Source organism: Podarcis raffonei, chromosome 3, assembly GCF_027172205.1.
Source record: "Podarcis raffonei isolate rPodRaf1 chromosome 3, rPodRaf1.pri, whole genome shotgun sequence".
NCBI classification, from domain to species: domain Eukaryota; kingdom Metazoa; phylum Chordata; class Lepidosauria; order Squamata; family Lacertidae; genus Podarcis; species Podarcis raffonei.
Window position 1 is genome coordinate 20,438,141 of NC_070604.1, and position 23,336 is coordinate 20,461,476.

Sequence of the window (23,336 nt, forward strand, 5' to 3'; positions counted from 1 at the left end):
CAATGTGGAATTAGAAAAAAGGATGTCACAATAAATAGAAACAGCTTCTGAAAGCAAGTAAAAACTCTTCCTTACCGTCGTTATTTGTCTGGTAGCTGGTGGTTGCAAGTCTGGTCAAAGACATGGTCCTCAATTAGGAATCAAATAGAGTGGTACCTCGGGTTACATACACTTCAGGTTAGACTCCGCTAAGCCAGAAATAGTGCTTCAGGTTAAGAACTTTGCTTCAGGATGAGAACAGAAATTGTGCTCCGGCGGCGCGGCAGCAGCAGGAGGCCCCATTAGCTAAAGTGGTGCTTCAGGTTAAGAACGGACCTCCAGAACGAATTAAGTACTTAACCCGAGGTACCACTGTAGTATGAATACTTGTTAACCATATGCATCAGCTTAGTGGAAGCATTCGCTTGGGAGCTACTGTATTTTCCAGCAATTAGTTTCAAATACACAGGAACTCTGAGCCAAGCTGGAAAGCAACAATTTCCCTTTATTCATATAAGTAGTTCCTAAAGAATCAGAAGACACTCACAACCAACCAATAAATCTGTTTGATGTGCAGAATGTGACTGGGTTATTTCAGTCCCTATCCCCCCCCCCTTTGAAGACACTGTTACATACAAATCGCCAGTGCATTGATCTCTCTGCCCCTAAACGGTGCAGTAGTAGTGAGACAAAAATATTTTTAAAAAAATGTATAGGGAACCAAATAAACAGCTTGGCATTTTCAAAGGAATGCATATTATATTTTTAAAATGGATATACTTTGGATAAGTTTAAGAAACTTAAGAGAATATCTGGGTGACACTCAACCAAGAAAAATGAGTGAGTCTACTCACAAGTATGAGTACAGTCAAGTATCGCATTTTGTTTGAAGGAGCGTCTCATTCCAGGTGGACTAGTTTTATCCCTCAAGAGAGGGATAAAAAACAACTTTTATTATTAACAACCCTTATTATTAACCACCCAAAGGTGAGGTAGAGTTGATACCTCTATTTAAAGCCTAACAAGTTGAAATAAAATTGTTACAGGTTCAGGACATATTTCAACACAACCACCTTCAAAGAAAAGAATCTTCAGTAGGGCGTATTAACTGTTAATGTGAGAACAAGAGGTAGCTGGAGGTTACACGCAACTCTTCCACCAATCACTTGAACCTATCATGAAGTAATACTTTTGACAATCCTGTGCATTTCAACCCCTCTTTATAATGTACACTATCCAAACAGCACCGACTGATAATTCTGAAATGCAGAATTTGCACGGGATGTCATTATAAAGTTGCTCAAACCACCCATGTGCCAAGAATCCAATTGCTTTCCTGCAGATTCTTGATTTTGTGCCTAAAGATTTTATTTTAAAAAGGGTAAGGTCAAGGCACAGCTATGTAATGGACTCTAGGGTTCTGCAGAACAGCAGCATTCCCAGAAGACTCATTAAAAACTTGGGCAGATAATTGACTTCCCACAGCGCCACCATGAACCTTCACAGCAGATTTTAAGACTATGAATATTTGCAGCAGGTAATACTACAACCATCCAAGTAGGAAGATAACCCTTTACCCCATCTGATCACAAAACAAGCAGTTTTACAGACTGAGAGACTGTCCATGATATATTCTTTTGCAACATGTTTTTTATTCAAAGATTTATCTCGACGGTTCCCACTGAAGAAGTCTAAAAAAACACCAGCCAGCTGGGTTGGAAGTTTCTTTTGGCAGCGATTCTGGGAAAGATGACAAGTTCATGTTGCATGCATCTTTCCTTCTCCAATTCAGATACCCAGGATCTGAAATTCTTTGATCACCCAGTGCAGAGAGCAGGAGGAAACATGGCCAGCTAACCCTATTAGAACGATTAGCAGAACCCAAGTTGAAATTCAAAGTCCTCTCACATTCTTAATAGAACATTCCTGGAAAGAATATAGCAGAAGCATGACAAGGGGAGTAGATTGGCCAGTTTTGGATAGCTCTATGGTAAGTTTTGCTGTAACCTATCTAAATTCATGTCCAATATAAGTAGAATATTTAGTAAAGGCCTGAGAAAAGTGTGGTAGGGTAGCTACAGAGCTGAGAGTTTAGGAAGATCCTATATACAGAAAAGGGTGCCTGGGAATTTTAGAGAGATGCAAATCCTCCATATTGACAATCCAATATAAATCTTAGTGTCCGAAGTATTCCTGTCTTACTAAGCATATGTCAGTGAATGGTGATGACCTTGAGATAATTCACAATCCAATTTATTATGTGGGTGTCTAAAGACTTAAGAGACTGCTGATATTCACCAAATTTTTGAAGACACTAAACCCACAGGACAGCTCTTTGGATCATAGCCTGCTAATTCTATGTGCCAGGAGGGGTTTGTCTTGCCCTTTTTAAATAGTAATTCCCCCCACGCACACACAGCAACTTGCTTTCGATTCTAAGCTGCCTTTCAAAAGTAGCTTGTGATACAATACAGAGGTCCAACGTTAAAGTAGAAAGCATAAAAAACCTCATTGGTGTGCGCAAATTTTTGGATGAGCCTTTGGATAGCAGCCACTATTTTGTAATCTGGTGAACTGGGTTCGCGTCTCCGCTCCTCCACATGCAGCTGCTGGGTGACCTTGGGCTAGTCACACTTCTCTGAAGTCTCCCAACCCCACCCACCTCACAGAGTGTCTGTTGTGCAGGAGGAAGGGAAAAGAGATTGTAAGCCGCTTTGAGACTCCTTAGGGTAGTGATAAAGCGGGATATCAGATCCAAACTCCGCTTCTTCTACAAAAGTGTGTAGAACAGAATGTTGATATATCCCATTCTACTAGAATTACTTCAGAATTAAGTACACCTAGCCATAGATGAGATCTATGTTATATTGTTTTGACATTTATGGGATGCAGAATATATGCGAACAGGCTATAGACTTCACACTTTTAAAAGGCAATTTTCATTACTATAAAGAGACATTCCCCCTACATGAACTACATTCATGGATCATCTTAAACATGTCTATTTCAAGTCTCATTGAGTTCAATGGGGCATATTACCAGGTATGTGGGTACAGGATTGCAGCCTCAAATTCATTACAGCATCAGTTCAATAGTTAAAACCTAAAGCTATTTGCCATTCCGAACTGTAAAAATGGCTCACAGGTCAACATTCTTCTGTGAACTTTGTGTAGCAAAACTGGCTCAGGTCAGTATCAAAGTTTATCAGCAATAATGTGATGCAGTGAATAAGGTAAGACAGCTCAACTCCACCCTAGGCACCCAGAGTTCTCCCTTTACCCAGGCCACTGAAGCAGAAATCTTGTTAGTGCTGCTGAACAATTAGCTTACTGTTAAAATGCCAAAATGACTAAAAACCAGTAAACATTTAAAACTACATTGGCATCCTGCTGTATATCAGAAATACTGTTAGGCAGGTCTACGGTCTACAGATCAAGGCATGCTCAATGTCATCTCATACAGAAACGCTGGATCACAAACTGTTCTGGTTCCTTTTTTTTTTCTAGAAAAGCCAAGATCAAGGGTCTTAAAGATTATGCCAGAACTCTTTTTCAGTTACCTACCTTGGGCAGTAGTAAGATTGTTGTGTGGGACATTAAACCTTCTACAACCAAACCCTATCACAGAGACTCCCATTCTCTCCAAATGTTTTTTTTTCCTTCTCTCCAAATGTTTTAATAAAAACACATTACTTTTATGATATATGAACAACTGAACTGTTTTATTCAATCATTTGTTGTACTTTACAGCTGAAATTCTGGAAACTCGAAGACGACATCTTTGCCTGTGAGTTTCTTGTAGACACCAGAAAATGTTTCTACCTGCAAAGGGAAGGAACAGAAGTCATAAAAGTGGTAAACAGAAAACTATCGTTTCCTACAGACACAATAGTTCATGTACAAATATACACAGCGAGTTTCAAAACGGTGCTGTACATGGCTTTACTTCTTAGAAAATGCTTATTCTTTGAATTTCTATCCCATTCTTCCTCCCAAAGGAGCTCACGAAGCCATACAAAAGAAATGGCACTGCCATATGGAATTTTGGAGGTGAAGTCCCTCTGCCATACTGTACTGCGAAATGGAACTGTGTCACTCCACTTGTATAGAAGCACAGCATTTTAAACTTCAGACGAAATTATGAGAAAATCTGAACAATGCCTGTGTTGATAAATAAGTGGACCAGTATCACTCTGCCATTTGTGTTCCATCGTTCATCGTAAATGGCTCCATCTTGTGATGCCAGGTGCACACACCAACACTATTTTTTCTACTAACAATCAGGTAGTACAGATGTGCCAGCATGCCGGTTGTTAAAACTGCAAATTCTCATGCGGTACTGCAGTGTACTACAGAGTCAGCAAGGACAGCGCTGAACACCCAAGGAAAGCTGCACATTTCCCCAAGTTTTTGCTTCCTGTTTGAAGATACTGCTGGTGGAAAACCTGGCTCGTTTGAGCACCCCAAGGGGATGGGCTGTCAAACAGCTTGAACACAGATTAATCACAGCAGCCGGAATAGCAGTAATCTTTGCCAGTTTCAAAAACGGACGCAGGTGGCGCTGTGGGTTAAACAACAGAGCCTAGGACTTGCCAATCAGAAGGTCGGCGGTTCGAATCCCCACGACGGGGTGAGCTTCCATTGCTCGGTCCCTGCTCCTGCCAACCTAGCAGTTCGAAAGCACATCAAAGTGCAAGTAGATAAATAGGTACCGCTCCAGCGGGAAGGTAAACGGCGTTTCCGTGCACTGCTCTGGTTCGCCAGAAGCGGCTTAGTCATGCTGGCCACATGACCCGGAAGCTGTACACCGGCTCCCTCGACCAATAAAGTGAGATGAGCACCACAACCCCAGAGTCGGTCATGACTGGACCTAATGGTCAAGGGTCCCTTTACCTTTACCTTGCCAGTTTCAACTCTGCTTGCTTCGTGAAGTGCTTGGGTCCAAACCCCTGCAATCCAGGAATCCTGCCCACAAGCCATCTCTGGGTGGACTCAAACTCACCAACCTTCTGGTTAGCAGGTAGACACACTGACCCACCGCGCCACAGAGATGCCCTTTCTTACCTTGTGTTCAACATTGTTCTGTTGCGCTTTGTCTAAGTGAACCTTTATGAGCCGGCTGCCATCCAGTTTTACGCGGATTCTCTTGCCCACAATTTCACTCGGAAAAACCAGATCTTCAAGAATGGCATCGTGCACCGCAGTGAGTGTGCGGCTAAACAGAAATATCATGTACAATTAAAATGCTTTTACGAATGCCAACTTTCCCTTCATCTGCACCACAGAGAATCATTAGAGAAGCAGAAAGACTGGATACTTCTGTGGACTGGATACTAACACAGTAGGTAGCATGTAAACACCCACAGGATGAATTCTTCTACCCCGCCCAATCCCAGGGGTACAGCAGACAGATCTGGTGACTAAACCTTATGAAATGCCAGTAATAAGGTAGTGAACAAAATCTAGCAGCATTTAGGTTTTAGGTATAAAATAAATAAATATGGAACTACCTTATACTGAGGCTAACCACTGCCCCACCTAGTCCAGGAGGCTAGGAATTTCTACACACAAAACGTGTCATCTATCAGTGAACTATGGGTCTACCCAAGATTAATGCCTGGCAAGGATCAGAGACCCACAAGTGTCAGATTAAGACAGTCTTCTCCCTTGAGTCTTCAGGATTTAAAATGTGCACTCATGGCAAACGGAAAGGAATGGATTAAGGCATGATTATTACACATATAATATAAATTTGAGATTACCTCCTGGGACGCTTTTGCTTGTTTTTTGTGCGGCTTTTTCTTGTTGGCTTCGGCAAAATTCTTCTCTGTTAAAAGACGATAGCATGACATATATCAGCACATTTCTCTCATGTTTAGGAATGGAATTAACAAACCAGATTTAAGGTAAAGAATACCAGAGCCAAGCAGATACCCCTGGGAAGCTCACAAGCAGGTCTTGAACATAATAGTGCTCTCCCTACCCACTGGTATTCAGAGGAATACTGCCTCCAACACTGATAGGAACAAATTCATGGAGGACAATTCTAAAAACATATGGCTATGACTCTTGTGATCTAGTTCCTGTGTGATGCTATGCTGCATATACAGAGCTGGAAGTAGGAGTCAGTTCAAGACCTGTGTCCAAGTATGTACAAGGCTGCAGTGTTCTGATTCAATTTAGCACACCTTTCACAGACAAATAATTGTTCTACCTCCATTAACACTCCCCCCCAACCCAGCATTTTGTAGAAAGTTATGACAAGCTGCCACCTACCTGAGCAATGAACACCACATGCTTTCCACTGAATTTTTTCTCCAACTCACGAACTAGCCGCACTTGAATCTTCTGAAAAGATTTCAGCTGAGGGACTGGCACGAATATGATGATTGCTTTCCTACCGCCACCCACTTCAATTTCCTAAGCAAGAACAGAACTGGGAATGAACATGGTTTAAGTTTTTAAATATCATCCAGCATTTGCAGGAATACTTCTAGTCATGAAACACGGATCTTCTTTAGACCACTGGTTTATCTAGCTCAGTTATGATCTGCTCTTGACTAGTGGTGGGTCATAGCAGAAGTGCTTGCAGCTTGGTCATTTGGCTGGAGATACCACAGACTGAACCTTGGAGTTTCTGCATGCAAGGCATGGGCTCTACCACTACATTATGCCCCCTCTTGGGTAAACTACCAAAGGTGGATGTGAGGATGAGATGGGGAGGAAAACCATGTAAGCCACACCTTGAGATCCTTAGAAGATAAAGATGGTATATAAAATAAATAAATAAATAATAAAAATAAAAGGATCAATAATGAAATCTTTATTTTTTGGGAAAAACTCTTTGGCTCTTAAGGCAACAACCTAAGAAGCACTTCTAAGTATCACCATTTTGCAGTAGACCTAAGGCCAGACCAATAGTAGAAACAAGCACCACTAAGTTTTATGGAAGAAAAGCACCACATTTATCAAGTTCAATATTAAATGCATTAATATCTCATATATATATATAGAAAGATATTAATGCATTTAATATTGAACTTGATATATATATATATATATATAAAAAAAACTAGGAAAGCACACCTGAAAACCTCCAAGTGTTTTAAGCGCTTGTCCAACAAACTACAGTAGTAACTCGGGTTACGAACACCTCGGATGTTGTACAAACTCCAACAAAAAGTTAGACCAACATCCACTTGGCCTATTAGCCGCCAACAGTGGCAAGTACTAGATAATTCAGAGGAAGCCACAGGATACAGAAGTATCAAACCCAGTGTAGCCTATTCCAGAATCCTTTAAGGCAGCCTTTACCACAACCCTACACATCTTTACTTTTATACAAGTAAGCATGTAGGATGGAAGCCCAATTTACTTGTTTAAGAAAAAGATAATTGTTCAGTTCCAGATATAATCTCCAGTGATTCTCAAAACTGGAACATAACCGATGATTGTGTGCATTTTTAGTATACATCACCAAAGGGAAAATAACAGTGTAATGTGATATATCCAACGGATGGAAAAACAACACAGCTCACTGAACTCATGAGAGCCTGGCCATGACTTCATGAAATAGCCATTATTTCAGATTCCTCATCTGAGAGAAAGCTGATAATAGCTTATACTGCACATGACCAGGCCTCTGTAAGGTATTTTTAAATTCCTAACTTTTGAGTGGCGTGTTGATTTTCCATACCTGTTTTCCGTGAGCAGCACAGCTTCCCTAATTTCTGCAAACACAACTACTACACTGCACCTAACAACATTCCTGGTTTCCATGAACCGAATGAATGAATGAATGAATGAATGCAGCTCATCCTGAACACATCCCATTAGTTTGATCACTTGTGTCCTGCATGGTTTGTCTTCACAGCAACTGTAAAAGCTGGGAAGTTATAGGAATATACAGGATGCCTCCCACACCAGCCTTTTCAGTCTGGGGGGGGGGGGGGGCTTCATGTCCAACATTGTGGAATAGGACTATACATCACTGCCCCTTACAGAGCTAAGCTCCCATACGCCACCTGGGCAGAGCCATGCGAGAGCCACCTCAATGGATGCCCATGTTGGATTCTGAGACAACAACAAGTTACACATCTGTCCGCTAAAGACATTTCCAGGCAGAAAAACACTGTAGAACTTAACACACACTGAAATTATCACTTTAAATACCAACATGGTAGCTTATATACACCAAGCATCCTATAAAATGAGCCTGCACCATTGAGAAACACCGTTTTTTTAAGCTACCTTTGCTGCTGTGATGTTCAATTCTCTCAGCTGAGCCTTTAAGTCAGAATTCATCTCCAACTCCAGGAGAGCCTTGAGGGAGGAAAGTTAAAAGGAAAGTTAACAAATATCTGCAAATCAATTCTAAAATAACTGTAGTTGTTTTGGGCTGTAAAAAACGTTTTGAGGGGGAAATCACTATGTTTCTTTGACTTCTGTTCAAGTCATATTCAACAAGTTGATCTAACAGGATCTGCAGCAACTACCCCAGTTACATTTCAAATACATATAGTTCAAATGTTCCCATAAACATTGGTCAACAACAGAGGAGTTTGCAAACAAAGATACTCTGGTTGTGGCTGCTGAATGTTAATTAGCACGTCTATACTAAAATATAGGGCTATGACATCATATTGGAGCCTCAAGATTCCAACCCTCACATGTTCTGTAAGCAATACAGCATATATTACCAGCTGAAAGGAGCACTTACCTGGGAGATGCCAGACTCAAATTCATCTGGCTTTTCGCCATTGGGCTTCACAATCTTTGCGCTGGAACTGAACATGGCCTTTCTGCATTTCAAAGGAAACAATCAATATCTCAGTGTACTGTTTTAAAGAATGATTTCCATCTATCACAATGACATCAAATTAGGGAAAGCCTTGATGGTGAAAGAAGCCAATTCTAAAGGCTGGCTCAGTCATATTACTTAAGGAAAAAGCTGTGATAGATTTAGTCTTAATACACATTAAAAATGTTGTATGCACTCTTAGCAGAAGTACCACAAAGAGGAGTGTAGTGGTTAAAAGTATTTACTATGAGCAAAATAACACGCTTGTTTAAGTTTAGCCAGGATCTTATTAGAGGTCTGTGGGGAGGACATAATCTCAGAACTGCAGGCCCCACATCTACAATATGGGCTCATTAACAGCAGTGTATATTACAAGGCCTTTTTCTCAGTTACTAAGATATGAAGCACTCAACTAAAATGCAAGATTAATACGATGCGGAACAGTCCACACACAGAAGGCGAGCAGCAACATGCATTTTCCAGCTACCACAGAACCCTTACAAAGAGACTCTAGAGAAGCACATGAGAACCCCAGTCTTAAGCATCTTATTAAAGCTTTATCAAAGGGCCACAGTCATAGAACCATGGACCTGGAGAGTTGGAAGGGACCCGGTTGGGTCCTCTAGTCCAACCCCCTGCAATGTGGGAATATTAACTAAAGCATTCATGACACATGGCCTGATCCAACGTCTGCTAGTAACCCTCCAAGGAAGGAGAGTCCTTTCTGAGAGTCTGTTCCATTGTCAAACAGCTCTTACCATCAGAATGTTCTTCCTGATGTAAGCATGCTATCCAGAATTGCTAAGTGGCAAGGCAGAGCTACCATATGAAACAAGTTTTGGGAACCTGCAGCCCAGCAGCTTCCAGACACACGGCCAATGCTGGGAGCCATAGTCCATTAACACCTAGGGGGACACAGGCTGCTCATCTTAAATAGGATTCATGCAGGACCACGCCAGAACAACTTCCACAGATACACACACACACCAGGCAAAAGTCTCCCTCCCCTGCAATATTGGGGAGATATGACAACTGTGGGGCAAAAGCTTCCTGCTTTGCACCCCTCTCTTATTCGAGCAGGGCATACTGGGAGCTTACGGGCCATGTGCTGCCTTTGGAGGTTGCGGGGGGGGGCGCGAAAGCGAGGTAGAACTGGCCTCCGCGCCTCTCCCCCGGGAAAGCTAAAGCACCGAAGACAGTCCTGCCTAGTGGTTAAAGCTACTGATAAGACTTCATAGAGCGCCCCAAGCAGTGTGCTCGGTGCAACACTCGGCGAAAGCCAGGCGTACATGGAAGACCCGTGGAAACTCCAGCAGCCAAGAGAAAGAGAATTGGGGGTCATTTCCCCCTCCCTTCCACCGTCCCCTGCCCCATCCCCGAAATGGGTCTCCTTCGCCGTGCCAGGAAGCCATCGGGCATTAAGGGGCGGCGAATCGGACGCATCTCTGGACACTTGGGCCAGGCGCGGGGGCTTCCGTCGCCCCGGAGTAGTATCATCAGAGCCCCCGCGGGAAAAAGCCCCCACGCAGCCCAGCAGGCCCCGGCTGGCCGTGCCTACCTCTCTCAGCGCCGGCCTAAGGAAGAGGAAGAGTTCTCGCGAGAGCACCACAGATTCTCTGCCGGGAAGGGCCGCAACACCGCCCACTTCTCGTTCCGGGGAGCTTGGGATTGAAAGGGTACTTCCGCCCTTCTGAAGCTTCCCGACGGGAGGGAACTCCTGGCAGAGGATAAAGCGCTGCTTTCACCAAACGGCAATACTGTGCTGTATTGAAGAGCACTTTTGGGGAACTGGGAATATGTGGTTGTGTCGGCTGTATTAATAAAAGTAAACTTTCCATGCCTTTCCTTCTTCCAAGTTGCAAATCCACCAAGGGAACAAATACGCACGCATTAATGGGTGTTTTAAAAAGAAAGCGCTCCAATGTTGTCTAGTCGGAAGTTGCCTGCTTGAGCCTATACCTGTAAAAATACGGTTTGATTTTTTGCTCAGTAAGAGGTAGAATTGAGCAATCTGTTTCAAAACACCGCTTTAGGCGCTTTGCAAATATAATTTACGATCCGAGGTACTGTACAAGCAAAATTAGAGCTGCATAGGGTATTTGGTCTTGGGAGAAAAGCAATGACAAACCTAGACAGCATCTTAAAAAGCAGAGACATCACCTTGCCGACAAAGGTCCGTATAGTTAAAGCTATGGTTTTCCCAGCAGTGATGTATGGAAGTGAGAGCTGGACCATAAAGAAGGCTGATCGCTGAAGAATTGATGCTTTTGAATTATGGTGCTGGAGGAGACTCTTGAGAGTCCCATGGACTGCAAGAAGATCAAACCTATACATTCTGAAGGAAGTCAGCCCTGGGTGCTCACTGGAAGGACAGATCCTGAAGCTGAGGCTCCAATACTTTGGCCACCTCATGAGAAGAGAAGACTCCCTGGAAAAGACCCTGATGTTGGGAAAGATGGAGGGCACAAGGAGAAGGGGACGACAGAGGACGAGATGGTTGGACAGTATTCTCGAAGCTACAAACATGAGTCTGACCAAACTGCGGGAGGCAGTGGAAGACAGGATTGGCTGGCGTGCTCTGGTCCATGGGGTCACGAAGAGTCGGACACGACTAAACAACAACAAGAAGGCATGAATTAATTCGCATGCATCACAACCCTATGCACACCTGCTAGAAAAATAATCCCCACTTTGTTCAATGGGACTGAACCCCAAGGTAACTGTGTATATTTATTGTAAAGGACTGCAGCCTCAAATGGAGATTTAAAATGATCGCCATGAGCCTCAATAACCAACAGGCTGAGGTAGGGTATTTGGTGGGTCTAAAAATGCAAGTTTACTGCTCGTTGCAAGAGATCCTATGCTCATTCCAAATTTACATTTTAGAGTGGGAGGGGGAACCATTTCCTCTTTTCAATAGAAGCTCTTTGCCCTCCAGCATTTGCTAAATCGGTAGTAAGAAAGCACCATTGTTGGTGAAAGGGGTAATGCATGGAAGGTCCTGGAAGTATAGTCGGCCGTTCAAAGACCCTGGTGCATGTTCCCCCCTCTTTTTTGTTTCACCAGTGGTTTTTCCCGATCTCTTCTAGGGAGAGAGGGAAGCCCAGGAAGCGCCATTCGTTTTGTGTGCCTTAACAGGAAGAGAAGTTCACGCCTATCCTGATCTGCGAGATAAGGCAGGTGAGCGGATGCATGGGCGGTTAAGCCGAAAATGGTGGAGGGAGGCTTCAGTTCGAAGTGAAGCCACTGGGTTTGCAGCCCAGAGCCTGCCATGGCTTTTAAGGCTTGCTCGGCAAAGATTTCTAGCACGTGGCTGATTGCAGCCTTATTCTACTATTGCAGCGCAGTGGCGCTTAGAAGTGGGTTAGATTGGTGAATCATGCAGTCAGTCATATCCTTTTTTCTATTGCGCTTTTGCTGTCCTTTGGTGTGATGTCACTTAAGCTACGGCTATAATATATTCGAGTTGACCCGGGAGTAAACTTCGACTACTTTCTGGATAAACACGTGTAGAGGCTCAATAAATCCAGGAACTAGAAAGTTTGGCTTTAAAGCGTTTGCAGAATAAAGCCATTAGCTGCTGTTGGTGAAAAAGTCTCCAGTCCCATTTGGCTGTTAAGTTTCTGAGTAAGGTGCACTGAATTAACACCGGTGCTTTTCATTTTCCCGCCTTCGGCGCCAGCGCATGCGCACTCTTAAGGCTTCTGTCTTTTTGAGATTTCCTTCCTCTCCACCCCCCGCTTTTTGCAAGGCGGTTGAGGAGCGAAGGCGGAGACCGCGGTGGCGGCAACGCGCCTGCGCGCAACACTGTTCGGTTCCCTTCGCGTCGTCACTAACTCGGTTGGACCCTAGGGGAGAAAAGACTCGAAAAGCACCACTCTTCCGGTCGGTCCGTGTTTTAAATAGCTGCCATATGAGGGGCGGAGGAGGTTACTTGCTGCGTCTGCCCTCCCCCCTCTTCCGTTTGTAATCCGGAAGTGTCGGCTGCCGCTGTTGTTGTTTTCAGCCTGACCCTCAAACTCCAGCGCGACTAGTTATGCGCCTGCGCGGCTGCCCCGAGAGCGGAAGAGCAGGAGAACAGCGAAGACGGGCAGAGAGGGCGGGGGGAGCTGGGAGGTCAGGAGAGGCGAAGTCGGCAGTTATTATGCTGCGCCGGATCCTGACCTTACTCGCTCATCCTTGTTTTCTCCCCAGCAGCGGCCCCGGAACCGTCAGGAGCGGCAACATGTTCTACGCGGTGCGGAAGGGCAGGAGGACCGGCGTGTATCGCACCTGGTAAGCGAAGCCACACCTGGAGTGGCCAATCTCTCTTCTCCCTAGGGCCTAAAAGCTTCGTATTCCTCCCAGTCTGGAAGGGACCCCGAGGGTCATTGCTCCACCTCCCCCCCCCATGCAGGATTTTTTTTTCTTTTTAGTAAAAAAAAAGTTGTATTAATTTTTTTTCTTGATTTACAAGAGCGTGTGCGTTGTCTCTCAATAATATTAATTAATAACAGATGTAACTGATCTGTCGAAAGTACAGAGAGAATCAAATTTATGCAATAATAATAATTTTTATTTATACCCCGCCCTCCCCAGCCAAGGCTGGGGTCAGGGTGGCTAACAAGCAATAATAAAAACAAGTTGAATGAATACAACTTAAAAACAAGATTAAAATACAACATTAAAATATTGAAACATTTAAATATTAAAATGCAGCCTCATCACAGGAGAAAGGAAAAGTGGTACGTCTGGATACGAACGGGATCCGTTCCGGAGCCCCGTTCGCATCCTGAAGTAAACGTAGCACGCAACTGCGGGGGTCGCGTTTCGCTGCTTATGCGCATGACGTCATTGTGAGCATATGCGCGAGCGGCGGAACCCAGAAGTAACGCGCTCCATTACTTCCGGGTCGCCACAGAGCGCAACCCAAAAATACTTAACTTGAAGCTACTTCAACCCGAGGTATGACTGTACCTATATCCGTGTTGCATAGCTGCCCAATGCAGAGCTCAAACCCACAACCCTGAGATTAAGAGAGTTTTGTTCTCTACCCACTGAGCCTGTACCAAAGAGCTCAAGGCAGCAAACATCTCTCACTCCCCCTTTTTTAATAAAAAAAGAACCCATTCTCCTAACAACCCTGTCAGGTGGTGGTACTGAGAGCAGGTGTCTGGCTCCGGGCGAGCTTCATAACTATGTAGAATTTAACCCAAATCTTCCTCACACTAGTTCAATGCTCTTAGTTCTGTGGGGCTTTGCATTTAAGTTACTTTAGAAACAAAAATTGGTTAGATTTATGTAATGTTTCCAGGCCCCAAAGTGGCTTGCATAGCCTGCCCCGACGTTTCTCCTTTGAAGGGCTAAAACTATGGTGGATTATTGAGGTTGGGAAACTTTCCTTCCAAGAACTGTGTGAGGATTGCCCTTCAGCTGATATAGGGGAAAGCTTTGTGTCCCCAGATTTGCTTCAATGAAGAGTAGGTGGCATTGGAGATAACACATTTATTTTTTTAAAATAATAATAATAATAGCTTTATGTTTTTATAGGGAGGAATGTAAAGAACAAGTTGACAAATATAAATATGCTAGCTTCAAGAAGTTTTCAACAGAGGAAGATGCTTGGGACTTCGTAAATGATGGATCAACAGGTACATTTTGTCATTCAAGTGGTAAGCACTCTGTAAAGGGTTGGTGCTTGGCAGAAATTTTAAGAGTAGCCTTCTGGTAATTAGTGTGGGCGTGCTAAATGCTTCCCGCAGAAAGCTTGATATACTTGTCACTGGTCGGCTGTATTTCCAGATGGCACAGGCTGAGTTCTCAGTTCTGGGATGTTTTTTTATGTAGGCTAATTGCTCCACCGAAGATTTAGGATCTGGCTTGGTTTTAAGTGAAAGTGGTGGATTTGCATTAATAGCGGTGAGAAGTTACAGCTGAAAGAAGGGAAAGTCTAGACCCTTGCATATCTCATTTTGCAGTAGATCAGAGGTGGGGAAAATATGGCTTTCCAGATGTTGGACTACAACTCAAACCATCCCTGTCATGCTGTCTGGGGCTGATGCAAGTTTGAGTCCATCAACATCTGAAAGGCATCAGATAAGGGGCCTGAAAGACCTTGTAAGTAAAATAATTTCTTTGCTTTATGAGAGTGTTCAAGATTTTTAGATAGTGTACTGCTTGACTAACTATTGAAGATGGTTACATTCCCGTGGGCTACTTTAGAAAGCTAGGAAATGAAGACTACATTCTGTTGCTTACTTCCTTGGGAATGGGTCCTGCTGAACTCAGTGGGACTTATTTTTGAGGAAACATGTAAGATCAAATTGCAGTTTCGATAAACCTACAGTTGCATTGGAGCTTGGGCCACGTGACTTTTGTATGCAGATCATCTAGCACAGGAAGGACTTGTACTGGCAATTGCTTTGTCACATAATACAATGTGTTCCCTTTAAACTAGGCACACTGGCAGGGGATGCAGGACATGCAGATGCATCACAACCTAATGACCCAGCGGTTGTTACAGAAGGTGCTCCTCATACTTGTCTTGGTGTTTGTAGTGCTGTAGCAGATGCATAATGCGCCAGGCTGCACACCTCTCTGCTTTCATTCTGGAGCTTTTCTAATGTGCTTTGCATTACTAAACTGCAACCTGGCTGTCTCTCATTCTTGCTCAGTGTGGTATTTGCCAGAAAGAGAGATTCAGTGTTTCAGTGCCACCGCTGGATTGCTTTCGCCCAGGATACTGGTTTAGTGCTTCCACATATTTCTGTTGGTGGCTGAATGTCATGGACTGAGTGCTTGGAGAAGGGACATAGAAAGAGTTGGGAGTATAAAAATAAGCAAGTGCTTCAGATAGCTCAGGACAAATTACAGATTCATGAAAATATTCCCCAGGTTTTGTTGTAAGTTTTGTATACAAAACTTACTTGATTATGGCAATTTGTTAGACTTGTTAGTCATTTGGTACTCAAAGGTCTCCAAGCAACTTAACACAAGGTACATTACACCAAACAATGGAAGAGTTACATTAAATGTGTTACTTGGTTGAGAATCCAGAGTATCACGTGAGCACAAATAGGGCATTCCTTTATGGTACATTTGAGACGCTGGCACACTGTTCAAGAGTTCTCAATGGTTGCCTATCTGTATAGTAGGCAATACAGATCTACATAAGCCACTCACAACTTGTAACGCGTATCTAATATGTGGAAAAACTACCGTGTCCTAATTGTTTTGTAGTAGATACAGCTAAGTAGTTCTAGAAATTGCCAGTGGATTTCCATGAGCTCATCTTTTGTGTGGATCTGTGCTGCTCTCCATTTAATCACTGAAAGCATACTTCTACAAGTTAGCACTGCTCACTCTTTAGCCTTGTAGTATATCCCTTATTGTGTCTCTCTCTGTGTGTTGTTACGCGTTTTTCTGCAGTCCTGCTCACAGTTAATTCATGAGTTAATTTCTAATTACTTTAGAGGGACTTCATTTATGTGATTGTGGGTGTATAAGGTTCTTGAACACGAATATTATACTTTCAATGTGATTTTTTATTTTTTGCATTTCGTTTCTTCTACGGTTTCGATAATGCAGCTTATGAAAGACCAAGAAATAATAGGTTCAAGGGTAAGAAGACAACATCGTGGTCAGATTATAGTTCATACAAGAAACCATATGAACAGCCCTCAGAGAACCAACGTGAGAGAAAGCGTGTAAAATATACCGAAGTACCTTACACACCTCCCGAACGCAAAGATGAATTCTCATATATGGGTAAGTGCCTTTATTGTAGCAGGTGACTAAACAATGTTGTTTCCTTAAAAATTTTAAATAGAGCTTTTAAGCTGTTGTTATTTATTAAATTTGTACACCGCCCTTCTATCCAGTTTACAACATAAAAAATATAAGATAACAAACCCCCAAATACCTAAGAAAAACAAGAGGAAAAAAGAAAACCAATAGCGCTCTCCCTACCCCATTGGAAGTTCTTTGCATATATTTAATTAATACGCAAAAGAGCTTTGCAGTCTTCTTACTCTTGGAAATGCACAAGTCACTCCTATTGAAATTGACTTAGCTGTTGCCTAGTGAGTTATGACACAATCCAAACCCTCTTTGCTGGAGGGTGGTTAGGTGGAGGTGTCCCTGTCAACCTGCAAGCAGAAGTGCCACTAGTGGGTTTCATATCAGCGGTAGCCAATAGAAATTGCTGGAACGTGTATTCCAAGGGAAGGATTTCACCTGCCCAGGATCCCTTGAGTTGCACCCACTGTTGTTACATGACTGCTTTGGGCCCACTTGCTGGTGCAGTGATTTGCTTCCCCCATGACCTTCCACTCCCGCTGTTGTGTGAAGCAAGTTTGTGGATTCAGCAGTGGCCCCAGCACTAAACCAGAGTAGTCCAGGTTTTGAACTGCACCATTAGTGGCTGTACAGAGTTTGGAATCCAGGTCTTAACACATTGACCGATAACAATTTTTACACTTGAGAGCTTTTCCAGTACAGTCGAACCTCTGGTTATGTAAACTTTAGCATGTGCGCGCAGCATACCCGGAAGTATTTTGCCAGGTTTCGCCCTGCGCACATGCGCAGAAGTGGTCATCAGGTTGCGGAAACCTTGGGATTTGACCAGACCTCCGGAATGGATCCCATCTGCAACCGGAGGTACCACTGTACTGAATTAGGGATATATGAATGCCTCCATTTAAAGAAGAGAGATCTACTTCACAGTTCAAAGTAATGTACAGACATTCTGTGTGGAGCTCTTACATAGTTTGCATAGGATTTTATATTTGATTATATCCCATTTATCCTCTGCTTAAGCTACTGCAGATTTCTGTACTATATATAATAAGTCACAAACTTGTGTAATAGGTTCTAGTAGATGGTGACCCTTAGTATAATAAATCACTTTATACCTCCTGGTAAATAGGTGAAATAACTCTTTGATGGAGTCAAAGACCCATGGGAGACAAATGTTTTAAAACTTGTGTTTTTTATCTTTTTATTCTGTGAACCTCCCTGAGATCTTGTGATGAATAAATCGAATAAATAACAATAATGTTAACGTGACATACAGCTATTTTGGTAGCTCACCATCTTTTTCTGAATACAATAATTCAAAACAAAGTGGCTCAGTTGTGCTATGTCCCTTGAAAGCCAGTCTGCATTGGGAACAGCACATGGCTTGTTTGTATGGGTTTTTTTTTTTTACTCATTGTTCTAAAATATGTCCTGTGTGTATTTTTGTGGGAACCTCAATAAGATTTTAATTTGGCAGTAGTATGTTGGGTTGTCCTGATCACCTTTCTTAAATATCAGAACTAAAATACTTGACGTCCATCCAGCTGGCAATATTCCTGCTGAATTAATTGTCCCATTTGCATTTGTAGGAGATTATGCAGTTGTTTATACTGATGGGTGTTGCTCAAGTAATGGGCGCCGTAAAGCCCGTGCTGGAACTGGTGTCTATTGGGGACCCGATCATCCTTTGTAAGTAAGAAATGAGTGGTCCAATAACTTGCTATAAAAACCATTCTAATAATTCTTATATTTTTTTTGGCGGTGATCCCTATTGTTGTTTGCATCTGGACATGGTATTTTCCATCCTTCAACTAATACTATTTTCAGAAGAAACCTTTGGCTAGATTGTGGACCCGCTTGATCCAATCTTCTGGCTCTTGTGAAGAGTTGCAGGTTCCTGGCCTCATCCACTCGGCCAGGTGAATCCAGTCCAAGCATAGTTTCATTGGTTGTAGACTGCAGGCTGTAAGAAGAAGAAAAAGTGTGCATGGCCACTGTCCACTGCTTTCCTAAGCAACAAAGAGGAGCCTGAGTCAGCCTCATGGTGCCGTCTTGATATATCCCTTTTCTTCTGTTTTGAAGGAGTTCATGCTTCTTCAGATGGATAAAATGGCCACCTCCTTGCCCACCAAAGCAAATGTCCAGAAACCAGACTGGTAGGAAGTCACATTATGGAGGCTAGCACAGTGGTGTCCAAAATAGCTGCTGAGATGTCCCTGGCAGAAGCAATTAATGCCAGGAGCATCTGTCAGAATTCGCTTCCAAAGCATTCAGTATAATGTGTCTTCCTATCCAGCTGAAGATCTTCAGGGCTTGTGATATGTAGAGGGAAAGTATGGCCTCTGTCATTTGTCCAGGTGGATGGTCAGAGTTGGAGCAATTTGTTGTCTACCAATCCTGTCCTTTCCGTGGTCACATTTGAAGGAAATGGCTCGTTTGATGAATGTGTGTACCAAAGGAAAGTAGTGACTGCTAAAAAAATAATAATAATACATGGCCATCTTCCCAGGGGCTTTCTCTAAATCATTCAGAATCAAGAGCACTAGCCATTCATCACATCTTGCACTGGCAGCCTTGAAAGCATGAGAAGCCCTTCAAACCTTCCAGTTGCTCTTGGGGGAAATGTGAGATCTGGTAGTGGCCTACTTGGCTCCCTACTTTCCTCTCAAAGTGGAGCAATAAGAGGTCTGCCTGACTGAATAACATAAAACATAACACTTTAAAATAGCAAGGATTGGATTTCCATTCCCAGGAGGTGCTTTCGGCCTTTCTACTTAATCCCTCAATGCCATAGTTCCTCAGCCCATCTCACTCAACAGGGTTTCCTAACCCTTGGATGGGTTTTTGGCAGGGGCTGTTGGGGACAGGCGGACCATAGCCTTCCTCTGGCATTTATTTTAATCCAATATGAGCAATTCAGGCAGAAACAAACATGGCGTAGCACTAAATTTGAAAATCTGTGGTTTGAAGGAAGAACAATATTGGTTTTCCTATTCTTATAAACATGCAGACTGTCTTTCAGGTCACAGATATATTTTGATCCCTATATTAGCCTTGAAATGTTTCATGCATGAGAAAAATTACTTGAATGTTGTATGTATTTTGTACTCCTACAGAAATAGTAGTGAAAGACTTCCTGGGCGGCAGACTAATCAAAGGGCTGAAATACATGTAAGTTAAATGGAACACAGAATTGGCACAATTGAGTGCTTGAGCCTTTTAGTTTTAATGGAAATGCACGTCTGTTTCAAGGGGGGAACTGCATGGATATATATATAGAGAGAGCGTAGTTTGGAGAAATTGAAAGAACAATTAAAAAAGTTATCTCATAAATCCTAACAAGAGATTGCATGATTGATAGGCTAGTGACGCAGAATAATTATGTAGCTATTATGAAAATTCATAAAACCTAGTTAAGTAATTGGCCATGGCGTCCCCCCTCCCCAATTGTCTTTAACATAATTTGCATCAACTTCTGGACGAACAGTGCTAGAATTGCATTACATTGCTTTTGTGTTACAATTTTGAAACTTGGCATCAGTATTGATGGTTCAGCTTCCTTTCTGCTGAGTTGTGTATTCTAAATGTTTTCCGTAGGCAGCTTGCAAAGCAATAGAGCAAGCCAAGAGTCAAAATATCAATAAACTGGCAATCTATACTGACAGCAAGTTCACCATCGAAGGTAAGTCATTGTGTATTGGGAATAAGTAATAAGGCAAGAAGCATGTGAAATGGCCTTCTGAAAGGAAAATAAGTTTGTGCAGGGCATGGAACTTTGTATTTTGATTATTTACCAGACGCTTCCAGCACCTTTCTGGGAGACCAGAGTTCTAGTCCCACTTGGCCATGAAGCTCACAGAGTGACCTTGGGCCAGTCACATTCTCTTGGTCTAACCTACCTCACAGCATTGCATGGATAAAATGGAGAGTGAGGGGAGAACTATGTGTACAATCTTGTGCTCTTTGGGGAAAAGGTGGGCTAGAAATAAATAACTTTCCAATGATCAAGACCTAGGAAGTTAGCATGAAATATATAATGAATGTTTGCTTTTGATGTTTAAGTAGATCCTGGTGGTAAGCAGGCATGTGAATGAGTGTTGGGTGTTTTTCTATTAAAAGCGGCTTGGGAAGGGTTTACATTGAAAGCTAACAAATGCTGCTCTGCGGAGAATACTTAATCTACTTAATCAATAGTAGAATTATGGCCAAGGGAGGCTGTTCTCCATATACTGTTTCTTTTCCAGCCAACCCCCAGTCCCAAGATTTACCAGCCAACATTGCCTTTCTGGATTTATCCTCTTTCAACTTGGATGCATTTGTTCTCAAGCTAGGGACTGGCATTTCCTATGTTTAAAACCCATATTGGCAGGGATCCAACAAACCTGATAAATAAATACCCATATATACCCAGAAGGTGACTTCCTTCTCAAAAGCAAAGGTTAGAAGTGTGTTGGTAACTCTAGAATCCACATCGGGTTTTAACTTTTTATTTCGAGAGAGACCTGAACATCTGCAGATGTTACCCGCTATCTACGCTTGAAGTGGGTCCCTGTCCACAAATGACCCCTTCCAGATCTGGACTTCAGCTTCTACTTACGGCAGACAAGACCAGCTATAAGCTGACCGGTGCTTAAAATGGTGGTCCCAAAGGCCAAATGGAATATTCATTACTTACAATGGGCTGCAAATTTATTACAGCAAACATTCAGTGCCTGCCTAGACCTGGCTTGGATTCACCGCCATGTGCACTTCTTTGAACAACACAACTGGATGGCATTTTGCAGATGTGCGGTAGAATCCGAGGACAATTTCAGCAGTCCTTTAAAAAAGTCACGATTCAACAGATGCATCTTATTCTTACATAGGTATGACAAGCTGGGTTAAAAACTGGAAGAAGAATGATTGGAAAACATACAAAGGAACAGATGTAACAAACAGAGAGGACTTTGAAAGGCTTGCTAATCTTTCGGAAGGCATGGATATCCAGTGGGTAAGTTATGAGGTTTGAAAAGGCGGACTTCATAAATAGCAAGTGCATACTATTAAAAATGGATGTTAACAAAATAATGCAAGTAATTCTGTATAGTAATGGAAATGTGCAAGTGTTTGGTACTAGTCCAGGGGAAGGCCAGTGTTTTGTTACGTTTTGAATCAGAAAACAGCATTTTATTCTGACCCCGTGTACTTTTCTTCACCAGTTTTTTGGGGGGGAATTGAAATACAATGTTGCTTTCTAACTTTTTGGCGGGGGGGGGGGAGCTGGGGGAAAATGTCTTACCAACACGCTGCCTTAACAGTAGCATACCATTTGCATGTCTATTCCCTAGCTTTTGATAAAAACAAGAATTGAGTATTGGCATTTTTTAAGAGTCATTTTTGGCACTTTGAACTGAAAGCTGTCTCGTGAGATGTGGAGGGTGGGGAGATAGTCATAAAATGAAGATGGTTGTACAGTTGCAGTAACTGGTTCAATTTACTGTTAACAGAAACACGTTCCAGGTCATTCTGGCTTTGCTGGAAATGAAGCGGCTGATCGACTAGCAAAAAAAGGAGCTGGAAAGTCCTTGCCCTAGAATGTGTTAGAAATATCCATTGACTTTGGGGGCAGACTCACAACATTTCTGACTAACAGGCTGCGATTGTGATGGATAAATGTGAATTTTACTGACTCGTATCCAATTTCTTGATACTGAGAAGCCTCAGGTTTGGATACTTAGGATTATTCGAAAGACGGCAAGAGATACTTGAACAAAATGCTTGTTTGATGCATTCTGGTTATGAAGAGTTACGACACCGCAGAATTTTACGTAAGGCGTTACCAGACCATGTCATTTGTTTCACAGTTGTACATTCAAGAGGTGTTTTATATAAAAAATTATAATAAAAGTTTTTGTTTTTCATCTTGGCATCTCAACTGCAATAGATAATAACAACAAACACCAAAATCATAGATTACAACAGCATGTGCCAAATACACATCAGTAGCAACCTCAGGACAATATATTAATATATTCAAATCAGCCCAAAAAACTGCTCTAATTCATACTTTAATCCACATGCGGGGAGCCTGTTATTAACCAAGTTATTGGTGGGTGGGGCCAGAAGCAAAAATGGGAAGAGTAGCAAATCTACATTTCTGACTGTTTAAGATAGGTACAGTGGTACCTTGGGTTAAGTACTTAATTTGCTCCGGAGGTCCGTTCTTAACCTGAAACTCTTCTTAACCTGAAGCACCACTTTAGTTAATGGGGTCTCCCACTGCTGCACCGCCGGAGTACGATTTCTGTTCTCATCCTGAAGCAAAGTTCTTAACCCAAGGTAATATTTCTGGGTTAGCAGAGTCTGTAACCTGAAGCATATATAACCTGAGGTGCCACTGTAGTTGTTTCTGCACAGAGTCCACCAGGCAACCCAGAGGCATTGTTGGAGTTCAGAGATACACTCCAGTCACAGAAACACTGGAGGATGGTAAAGTAGGTTTGGTGCGGTATGCCGTACAGAGAGAGTCCCAAGGGCCTGATAAGAAAGGCCTGGGGGGGTCACATTTTGACCTATGCCAACAGAGGATGAGGTGATCCTGCCCCCCCAGTTCCCTGTGGCCATGGAAAATTTGCTCACGGGTTACCACCCAGCACAAACTGGGTATTGGGGATGGTAAATAAATATCCTTCTAGAGTTAGCAGACCACTGCTGGTTTAAAAGCCCTCCAGGAAATTCAAGGGCACCAACTGGATCCCAGCAACTGTGTTGTGGCCATTGCTTATGTAGTTGTGTGCCTCTCC

General features: G+C 42.8%; 2 protein-coding genes and 1 non-coding gene across 9 annotated transcripts; 1 reads left to right on the plus strand and 2 right to left on the minus strand.

Annotated features, from left to right (window-relative positions):
* Nucleotides 1–3,681: 3,681 nt before the first annotated feature.
* Nucleotides 3,682–10,448, minus strand: RPS7 (ribosomal protein S7). The gene is made up of 7 exons (XM_053380744.1): nucleotides 10,337–10,448; nucleotides 8,698–8,779; nucleotides 8,229–8,300; nucleotides 6,255–6,398; nucleotides 5,741–5,805; nucleotides 5,043–5,193; nucleotides 3,682–3,800 (listed from the first exon to the last, which is right to left on the minus strand). The coding sequence occupies exons 2-7, from the start codon at nucleotides 8,770–8,772 to the stop codon at nucleotides 3,723–3,725; spliced, it is 585 nt and encodes a 194-aa protein (XP_053236719.1). The 5' UTR covers nucleotides 8,773–8,779; nucleotides 10,337–10,448; the 3' UTR covers nucleotides 3,682–3,722.
* LOC128411675 (small nucleolar RNA SNORA73 family) lies at nucleotides 7,822–8,048 on the minus strand. The gene has a single exon (XR_008329882.1). It is a non-coding gene; the product is annotated as a small nucleolar RNA SNORA73 family (small nucleolar RNA).
* A 1,406-nt stretch (nucleotides 10,449–11,854) lies between the features above and the next one.
* On the plus strand, nucleotides 11,855–22,454 carry RNASEH1 (ribonuclease H1). Of its 7 annotated transcripts, none has more exons than XM_053380741.1 (10): nucleotides 11,855–11,958; nucleotides 12,973–13,053; nucleotides 14,308–14,429; nucleotides 15,215–15,283; nucleotides 16,345–16,524; nucleotides 18,144–18,243; nucleotides 19,671–19,725; nucleotides 20,152–20,236; nucleotides 21,420–21,544; nucleotides 22,041–22,454. In XM_053380741.1, the coding sequence occupies exons 2-10, from the start codon at nucleotides 13,004–13,006 to the stop codon at nucleotides 22,125–22,127; spliced, it is 873 nt and encodes a 290-aa protein (XP_053236716.1). In that variant the 5' UTR covers nucleotides 11,855–11,958; nucleotides 12,973–13,003; the 3' UTR covers nucleotides 22,128–22,454. The 7 variants fall into 7 exon arrangements, with proteins under 7 accessions (XP_053236716.1, XP_053236717.1, XP_053236718.1 ...); XM_053380742.1 differs by having other exon boundaries at nucleotides 11,864–11,954; XM_053380743.1 differs by lacking the exon at nucleotides 11,855–11,958 and adding an exon at nucleotides 12,645–12,663.
* Nucleotides 22,455–23,336: the final 882 nt, after the last annotated feature.

Bases quoted from the DNA above. Each gene is read 5' to 3' on its own strand.
- RPS7 (XM_053380744.1), bottom strand. From the start codon at position 8,772: ATGTTCAGTTCCAGCGCAAAGATTGTGAAGCCCAATGGCGAAAAGCCA. The intron at 8,301-8,697 runs GTAAGTGCTCCT...TCCTCCCTCAAG, and splicing joins TTGAGTCTGGCATCTCCCAG to GCTCTCCTGGAGTTGGAGAT. The intron at 3,801-5,042 runs GTAAGAAAGGGC...TTCCCTTTGCAG, and splicing joins AGAACAATGTTGAACACAAG to GTAGAAACATTTTCTGGTGT.
- RNASEH1 (XM_053380736.1), top strand. From the start codon at position 12,815: ATGCGCCTGCGCGGCTGCCCCGAGAGCGGAAGAGCAGGAGAACAGCGA. The intron at 14,430-15,214 runs GTAAGCACTCTG...CCTTTAAACTAG, and splicing joins TACATTTTGTCATTCAAGTG to GCACACTGGCAGGGGATGCA. The intron at 20,237-21,419 runs GTAAGTCATTGT...ATTCTTACATAG, and splicing joins CAGCAAGTTCACCATCGAAG to GTATGACAAGCTGGGTTAAA.